The 9,666-nt window shown below is 46.4% G+C and overlaps 1 protein-coding gene across 1 annotated transcript in view; it reads right to left on the bottom strand.

Annotated features, from left to right (window-relative positions):
* GTF2I (general transcription factor IIi) overlaps window positions 1-9,666 on the bottom strand; it is a 108,454-nt gene that overhangs the window by 6,124 nt on the left and 92,664 nt on the right. The window contains exons 23-28 of the mRNA XM_042780966.1: window positions 3,475-3,576; window positions 2,782-2,847; window positions 2,292-2,475; window positions 1,436-1,494; window positions 1,100-1,180; window positions 557-640 (exon numbers count right to left, since the gene is read on the bottom strand). Of these exons, the coding sequence (XP_042636900.1) occupies window positions 557-640; window positions 1,100-1,180; window positions 1,436-1,494; window positions 2,292-2,475; window positions 2,782-2,847; window positions 3,475-3,576 (576 nt within the window). The remainder of the gene's footprint in view (window positions 1-556; window positions 641-1,099; window positions 1,181-1,435; window positions 1,495-2,291; window positions 2,476-2,781; window positions 2,848-3,474; window positions 3,577-9,666) is intronic.

Below are 9,666 nucleotides of genomic sequence, written 5' to 3'. Positions count from 1 at the left end.
AAAAAAAAAAAAAGAAGTTGACCAACAAAGTCCCTAGGTGGTGAAGATGGTCTGCACTCTGCTAGCAACCCAAGGGTTGCTTGTTCAAACCTACCCAGAGGCACTGTGCAACACACACGTTCTTAAAGATTACAGCCAACCCAACCCTGAAACCCTTGCAGTCTTCCCAAAAGAATACATAAAGAAATGCGTCAAGAAAGTGACCCACAATAATATATTTTTTTATGAAACAAGTTTAAACCCTCCAAAAAACCCACCACATACCTACAACTTATATTTTTCATTGTAATCACTTTTTTACAGGGAGGTTATGGGAGCTCTGGTGGCGTAGTACCCAAGGCATTTGACTGGTAACTAAAGGATAGTGGTTCAAACCCACCAGACACTCCTCAGAAGGAAGGTTGGGCAATCTACTTCTGTAGACATACGCCTCAGAAACCCAAAGAGGGGTCGCTACGAGTCAGATCTGACTCGATGGCAGAGAGTCTGGTTTTGGTTTGGGGAGGTTATAATTACTTAAGCATAATCCACAGAACAGATCTTCCGTTAAACTCACCAAATTTCCGACTGAAGAGGTCATTCACCTGCTCTCTGAGCTGTCTAGCCTTTTCAACCTTCGACAGTCTTTCGTTATCATCATCTGAAAAGAGGAAGGTAAAACCCAAAACTTAACAATACACTTTTAATTCCAAGTAAATCAGAGTTACAATGTTTCATTTATTTAATGGTCTTGGATTTTTAAGCATTTCTGGACTGAGAAAGTTTGACACTATTTAAAATTGTCACACCAAACTGGAAATACTGCCACCTCGTTCTTGTCATGAATTTCACCTTGCTGTTTAGTCAATGAACGACAGACTAGTGACGTGAACAGTTAGCAAGTTCAGGATCCTGCTGACCCAGTCACTGACCAGAGTAGTTTACAGATGAATCTGGTCCATGACCCCTGCACGGGCATGAGACAGGTTGGGGCAACATGCAGTGGTCACTATCTGATCTGCGTAAACACCAGTAATCTATGTCCTGAAAGCCAGAAAAAACTAAAGAGAAAAAAAAAGACCCACAGAGGATGATGGTGACAAGGGCAGAGAAATCATACCTGGAATTGTCACCTGAATGATGTTAAGATCTTCAACACCTGAGGCAGTAGTATTAACGCTGGGTGATGAATTTATTTTTCCTTAGAAATAGAAACTTAAGATTAGCATTTATAGAAAATATGGTCAAAATGTCTTTCAGTAACCCAGAAACGGGCGTTGTGTTGACGAACGTTTTGCTGTTTTCACCACAATCAGAAAGAGGAAAGGCTGGGCAACAAGCCCATCAGTGATGAGCCCCCCTCAAAGGCCCGTGGCTCGCAATGCGTTTCTGGAGCCAGAGCTGTGTGCACCACCCTGTGGCTTTGTGGGGTTCATATTCTATCCAAGACACTCACGTGGGGGGCTCTTCGAGGAGGCGGTACTCTCCTTAATCGCAGTCTCAAACATTTCTGGTCTACAAAGGACAACAGAGAAAAGACAGGTGTGCTACAGGAAAACTTAGAAAAACTGTGTCTACACAAAATCAGACACGTGCGATTTAAAACCCAGTAACCCTTTGTAAGGACACATTCACCATCCAGCAACGTGGGAACAGAAATAGCACAGTGATCGCAGGAAGAAACACGCATGATACTTGCTGTTTTAACCCCACGCCCATCTCTGCCTTTCACAGCCCGCCCCCACCCCACCCCACCCCAATACCAAGTTTCAATGGCATTTTCTTCCCGTGGATCGAGTGTATCCTGAAAACCATCAGTGTCAGACTTGAGAATGGAAACATGTATGCAGTATGGGAAAACAAGCCGGCTGGGAAATATGGGACCAGGAGTTTCCCTGGAGGAAGCGGCAGCCGTGGCTACTGCAGACCTGACCTGAGGCCCAGGGAAGGTGCAGTCGGGGTGGCCACGTTGCTAACTGGTTGACATCACCCGAGTGACTCAGAAGTGAGTCTCACGTCAAACACAGGAAAGCCTGAAGTGCATTTCAAGTACCACTGAGCACTGATATGGGAATACGGTCTTTCAACGTAAGCCAGCATTTCACTGTGTCGGACTAACGCACAGACATTCAGGGAAACAAAGGCACACATCAGAAATGAGCTACGAGTGCAGGAATAAAACGCCGTGATGGGACTGCACGACATGCAGCTCAGACTGCCGCCGCGCCCACCAGCACAGGACACTGCAGACGGGCTCAGCACTGACAAGCAAGTTCCCTCCCACATGCCCCTGCTCCCCTTCCCTTCCTTACTTTTTAATGATGAACTTGATCTTGGCTTTGTTCCTAAGGATCTTCTCCAGCCTGGGAATGCCAAAAGTAGATGGTCTTCGGAAGGGCACACCCTCAGGTAAGCCTTCCACATAGAAGTCCTCAGGGAAAGACTCAAACAACGCAAATGGCACTTTCACAGCTTGTTTAAGGCCAAGAGCTTCACCTGTGAAATACACCAAAGCCCAAAGCATCTCTCACGTGCTGCACTTACTTCATAGGTTTAGCCAATGACGGGTTAAAAACCCTTCATCTTTAACGACGTTGCAGCTGCTAAAATCACAGCTGGTTTAACTTCAGACATCAATTCTTAACAATATTTGGTAGCTCAAAAAAAAAAATGTGTGGGAGGCCCGATTACAGAACCCAAGCCTGCAGAAGCACCCCCCCCCCCCCCCCCCCGGCAAGGCCAGCTCCCCCTCTGCACGTGAGACACCGCCCCTTGTCCTTGCCCGTGCCCCTGCAAGCTCACCGCATTTTTCATTGAAAAGATTTTCAACTTTCTGCTTTAGGTCCGTGATTTTGGCGTTCCAGGCCTCTGCATGTGAAAGAAAAGACAGCTGTAGCTAACGCATCTCCACCTCCATCCAAGGGCAGGAACCTGGGAACCTGCCATCTTATGTTACTTTATATCTGAGCAAATTTCCTACTTTCAGAAATACAAACTTAAGAACATAAGCTTTTCACAATGCCAGGTCGTGACAATGACTCCAATTCTGGGCAATTATTAAATTGTTTACTATGTGACAAATGTGCTAGCCACAAATACACGAAATATGAGAAAATGAACTAAGAAATTACAATATAAAAAGGTAAAAATCACCGCTCCAGAATCAGCCAGAGTATCTACCCCATGCTAGACATAGTCAAAAGCACTTTAACTGATTTAGTATTTAAAATCTTCACAGTGACCCCGGGCAGGCAGTAATGTTATCCACATTACACAGATAAGGAAAAGGAGGAACATGAGGTTAAGTAGCTGGCCCAAGGTTGCAAAGTTAAAAGCAGTTGCCCTGGACTTGAACCCAGGCAGTCTGGCTCTACAGTGTGTGTGCTAATGTGACTGACTTAGCAAATTAACAACAGTGCCTGGTAAAATAAAGCATGCTTATTAATTTCTTTTATTTAAAATAAAATAAATCAAGGCAGCAAAATGCCTACTTACCAAAGGAAAATTCTCTCCCTCGTGGCTTGAAAGGAACATTAGAACCATTCGTCTGGGTAGGGGTTCGAACAGCCGAGGTTTGGGGATTACTGTTATTAGGGCCTAAAGAATAAAAAGTAGAGATCAGCATAAGCACAAAGACTGCATTACGCCTGAACAATGCTCGTGGTCTCTTGGACCATCTCATTAGGTCCTGCCTGTGCTGGAAAGGGGAAAGCCAAGTTCAAGCAGTCGACGCAGGGAGAATGGGCACTCCTGCTGCCCACAAAGCACCACCCATTCCTCTGCTTCCATCCTACAATCGGACGGATCCCCTCAAACCTGAGTTTTCTGGCTGACCCAAGGGACACGACCCTCACTTTCGGCTTCCCCGTGCCCTCCCGGGCCATCCACTGTTGATTACCTGTGCCTGTGTGCACATCTTCCCTTCAACCCTGAACAGAAAAGCTCAGCTTTGGGTACCACCGTGTCCACCTGTAAGACTGCCTATGGAGTCTCTAACCAGCTGACCTAACTTTCTCTGAATTCTAGTTCTTGCTGCTTAAACAATAAGCTTATCACTTTACATCAATGCAAGTTAACTATTTTAAGAACATTGAAAAAGAGACAAGAAGATGGGAAAAAAAACAACGTTCTTAGGCTACATCCAGAGATTTCAAATCTCCCAATCTGTGGAACTGTTTGTAAAATACAGTCTGCTGTGTTGGCCTCTTCCACTTAACCCAACGCTAGGCTGCTGGGTCCTTAGGATGGTTACCAGTTCTTACTGCTGAGTGGTAGTCTCGTGTGGTACACCGTAAGTTGTTTTATCCATTTCCAAGATGAAGGTCAGCTGGTTCATTTTTTAGTAATTAAACATAAAGTGAGCATAAGCAGTAATTAAAAAGAAAAAAGAAATGTTTGTAACGGTCCCCTACTTACTGTTCTCCCAAGTTACCCGTTTCCCACACCTTCTTCACTTGTGCTCAGCAAAGACCTTTGCAGTGCTCACACCGACAGCTAACCCTGAGCTGTGGCCGGCTCCGTGCACAATGCCCTCTGCCCCAGGCTCGTGTGGATTACCCAGTCACTCTGCAGGACAGCACCACGACCATCCATCACCCCCGCTCGGCAGCAATGATGGGAGACTGAGCACCGGGGAAGGAGGGGTGCTGGGACATCAGCTCCGGGATCTGCCTCCCCCGTCTCAGCCGCGACGGCGTCTCTGACACACTCGTGGAAAAGAACGTCAGTGATCGCATCACGGATCCAGGCCAGCAACGGCCATGAACCACCCAGCACACAGGTGCCTTCCACTACTCAGCCTGGGAATGGGGACTCCCCATAAAATGTCAGATTGTGCATTCGAGGCTTTAATGACTTCAGGCTCCCGAACAAAAGCTGTGGCCTTCCTGAGACGGCGTCGTAATGCAAAGTGTGTCTGAAACAGCTGGTTCCAGCAGCTTACTTGTCTGGCAAGTCTGAGCCATGCAGAAGCAATCGGCACATCCCACTTCCAAAGCTTTATGACACTGGCCACTAAGGTTCCCTAGTGAACAACCCTCTGATGTTCCATCTCAGGAAGCGATTTTTAGTAATAAAACTGGGCAGGACACGGAGAGTTGTGATCAAGTGACAGAAGCCATGGGGTGGGTTACGATCAACTTCTTACTCTACATGAATAAACTCACTCTGGGCCACACTGAAGCACCCTGCGTGAGGTGCACCCTGCATGAGGCTCGAGGCTCACGTGGCGTGAGGCACATGCTGCATGCGGCTGGTTGCTGAGATACCAGCTTCGAGGGACTCCCTGTCTCTGGAAGAAGGCTAGTTTTTGCATCTGAAACACTCAAGTCATGGTCTTCACAGGCTCTGCCGAAAATAAGGTGACCTCTGGGTTTGTTCTGTTGGTCTCACTGCTCTGGTTAACTTTGTTGAGAACTTCCATCTCAGGGCAGTCTGACCTCATTTCTCGCCTCTCCCTTTTAAAAATCATCCTCTTGAGTATTTATGTTCCCTCAGTGAATGTACCAGACAAAGGCACTTGCTAACTAGGGATAGTGCATTTTACCACAAACACACTCACTCCGAGGCACAGAGCCCCTTGCACAAGCCTAGACAGCAATCTGGGGTCTGCAACAGAAACTGGGGCAGGCGGACAATGCCAGGGGGACTCCAAAGACACACTTTTTTCCAGAGAAAATTTACTGTGAAGTTTCTTAATTTTAAAAACAGTTTTTTCATAGATGGGTGGACAGGCTGAACTATTCGGTAAGTCTATGAAGTGGGGAGTGTATCCAAGAACATGCATAGGGTTGGCAGACAATGGTCCTATAAGTTTATGTGAATGATCAGAATTCCCAGGTGTATAGAAGGGTTGACAAGGGGCAAGGTTGTGGTCACCCTTGGTCACAGCCAGCTACCCAGAGAGACTGAGTAGTTGAACCTGTGGGCTTGGGACCACAGTCGCAGGAGACATCAAGCTCAACTGGCATAACATACTGTACAAAACACTGTTCTACCTCCTACTTTGGCAAGTAGCGAGTGGTATCTTAAAAGCTAGCAAGCTGCCACCTAGATACAACGATGGGTCTGGGTCTCTCCTCGTCCAGAGCAAAGAAGAATGAAGAAAACCAAAATTCATGGAAACAATTAGTCCTAGCAACTGGTACATCATCCAATCTGCAGTCTATATGACTATGAGACCAGAAGAACTAGATGGTGCCCGGCTACCACTGTCATCCACTTGGAAGGGGATCTATGTAGGAGATCCTTGATAGAGAGGGAGAACAATGTGGAACAAATCTCAAAATCATTTGGAGAAGAAAAAAAAAGGGGGGGGAGGGGAACCAGGTTTGCTTGTCTAATAGAGCCTGGTGGAACCACTGAGACTATGGCCCCTAGCTGCCCTTCAGGTCTGGAATTGAACCCACACCTGCGATTTCCAGCCAAACAAAAGACAGGCATATGAGTTGAACATTTACCTGAGATAGATACACTCCTTGGAGAGAACAATCATGGGAGAAAGAAGGGCTGTTTAGGCATAGGGAGACAGCTCAGGGGGCAGGAGTGCATGGAGGGATGGACACTGGGAAGAGGTAACTATGGGGAGGAAGTGGGAAGGGAGATGCTGCATTATGGAAAATTGTGCTCAATGTCATGAGACAAAGTGTATGTGAACTGCTGTATGGAAAGTGAATTTGCTCTGTAAATCTTCACCCAAATCACACACACACACACACAATTTTTTTTCTTCTCTGTAGTTGTATAATTTACATATGCTTAAAATTCTAACACAATTCCAAAAGGGTCTGTCCTGGGGATGACAGAGGATATAACAGCTCTCTTGTTAAGGATAAAAGAGAAAACAATCAAGACCAGTATGCTGAGCCCACAGATCACCAGTACATACACTACAGAGCACATTGCACCTTAATTTACAATCCCAAGAACAGCTCTGATGCACTGAACACTGATGACCAAAGATCAGGCAAGTCTAGGGATGACATCAAGGACATCACACATGAAGAAAGCAAAAGGTCATTAAAAGATGGAAAAGGGAAAAAAAAGACCAAATGGTTACCAGAACAGACTCTGAAACAGAGATTAGCTAACGTGAAAAGAAGAAATGATGCAGTGAAAGAGCTGACCAGATTTCCAAGAGCAGCTCTAGAAGATAAAGTAACACGTTACAATGAAACACGCACAGACCTGGAGTCAGGACACAAAAAGGGAAGAACAGAGGCTGAAAGAATGGAAGACAAAGTTCAAGTCTCAAATTGCAACACTGAAGGATTTTATGGGCAAAATATGGAATGATGTACGAAGCATCAAAAGAAGATGAAAGGTACCAAAAAGAATTGGTTGATGTTTAACCATTTCTGGAAGCAGCATATAATCGAGAACTGATGATACTGAAGGAGAAAGTCCAAGCTGCACTGAAGGAGGAACTGGGAAAAACAAGGCCTCTTGTATTGTGGGAAGACCCACTGAGATGTTTCAACAAACAAACGCAGTGCTGGAAAGCAATCACTTGTCCACGCCAAGAAATCTGGAACAAAACTACCTGGCCAACTGACTACAAGAGATCCACATTTGTGCCCATTCCAAAGAATGGTGACCCAAGAGAATGGGCAAATCATCAAAAATCATCATTAATAATATACACAGGTAAAACTGTGCTAAAGATAATTCAAAACTGGCTGTAATAGTACAGTACATCAACAGGGAACTCCCAGAATTTGAAGGTAGACTCAGAAGAGGACATGGAATGGGGGTTATCATTGATGACGTCACATGGATCTTGGCTGAAAGCAGAGAACACCAGAAAGATGCTGACCTGTGTTTTAGTGACTATTTAAAGGCATTAGACTTTGTGGATTGTAACAAATCATGAACGAAGTTGCAAAGAATGGAGACTTCAGAACACTTAATTGTGCTCACACGGAACCTGTACAAAGAACACAAGGGAGCAGTTCAAATAGAACAAGGGGATACTGCATGGCTAAAAATCAGGAAGGTGTGCGTCAGGGTTGGACCCTTTCGCCACACTTTTTCAGTTCGCATGTTGAACAAATAATCCAAGAAGCTGGTCTTTATGAAGGAGAACGTGGTAACAGGATTGGAGGAAGACTCATTAAGAACCCGAGTATGTGGGTGACACACCCTTGCTCGCTGAAAGTGAAGAAGACCTGAAGCACTTGCTGATGAAGAGCAGACTATAAAGCCTTCAGTATGGATGAGACCTCAACATAGAGAACAAAAATCCTCCCAACTGGACCGATAAGCAACATTACGATAAATGGAGAAAGGATTGAGGGCGTCAAGGATTTCATTTTATTTGGATCCAAAATCAAGACACAAAGAAATAGCAATTAAGAAATCAAATGAAGACTGCATTGGGCAAACCTGCTGCAAAAGTTCTCTTTAAAGTGTTAAAAAAGCAAAGACTTATTAAGGACTGAGGTGCACCTAACCAAAGCAACAGTATTTTCCATCACCTTCTGTGTGTGTGAAAACTTGACAATGTATGAGGAAGACTGAAGAAGAACCGATGCCTTTGAATGACGGCACTGGTGAAGAATACTGAATACACACAGCCGGCCAGAGGAACAAACACAGATGTCGTGGAGCAGTACAGCCGGGATGCTCCTCAGAGGCGAGGCTGGTGAGAATGCGTGTCATGTACCACGGACATGTTGTCAGCAAGGAACAGTCCCTGGAGAAGCATTCTGCATGGTAAGTGCACAGTCAGTGAAGAAGGGGAGGATCCGCAAAGAGATGGGCCAACACAGCAGCTGCAAGCATGGGCCCAGGCAGAGCCCCAGTGAGGATGGTGCAGGCCCGGGCAGTGTTCTGTTACATTGTGCACAGAGGTGCGATGAATCAAAATCAACTAGACGGCACCCAACAACAGCAACAAGATGTATTATAGAATATACCCACTGACCGCAATACTCCACTTACTGGGTCTACTGGGTCTGCTGTGTCTGACTGTATTAGACCAGAACAAACCATCAAGTAGATTCCAACTCACAGCAACCCCCGTGGGTTTCCAAGGTGGTAGAGCTTCATAGAAGCAGACTGCCCGTCTTTCTTCCACAGAGTAGCTGGTGGGTTTGAACCACCAACCTTCCGGTTAGCAGTCAAATGCTTTAGGCACTGTGCCATCAGAGTGCAGTAACTGTTAGTAAAACTTGCTGTTTGCTGACATTAACTAGACAAAATATATGGACAGCTGGACTTTTCTTCTAAAAGAGAAGCAAATGAGATGGGCCAACAAGTGCCCCTGCTTTGACCCAGAGGCATTTCAATGAACTGGCACAGACGAGAAGGGAACCCAAGCACAACACAGCAGGACTGCTGCGCTGGAGACAAGAGGGGAACGAGGAAGGCACAGGTGCCGGAAGCTGTGGGCAGAACATCGAGGTGGGCAAAGCAGAGCTAGCAGCTCCACGAGGCTGCACAGGGCCCCGAGAGGCTCGGACACCAGGGTGCACCAGCAGAGGACTCGGGGAGGAGGAAGCGCCCACCTAGGAACTACACGTGCAACATTTCCAGAACTCACACCCAGCTGAGCGGCACAGAGAGGGGACACACGGCCGAGAGGCACGGAGAAGGGACACGCGGCCGAGAGGGACGGAGAGGGGACACGCGGCCGAGAGGGACGGAGAGGGGACACGCGGCCGAGAGGGACGGAGAGGGGACACGCGG

The sequence above is a fragment of the Orycteropus afer genome, unplaced genomic scaffold, assembly GCF_000298275.1.
Source record: "Orycteropus afer afer isolate SDZICR_OR568_19922 unplaced genomic scaffold, OryAfe1.0 scaffold00006, whole genome shotgun sequence".
Classification (NCBI taxonomy): domain Eukaryota; kingdom Metazoa; phylum Chordata; class Mammalia; order Tubulidentata; family Orycteropodidae; genus Orycteropus; species Orycteropus afer.
The sequence above is the reverse complement of the archived record's forward strand: the minus strand, read 5'-3'. Positions and strand labels throughout refer to the sequence as shown.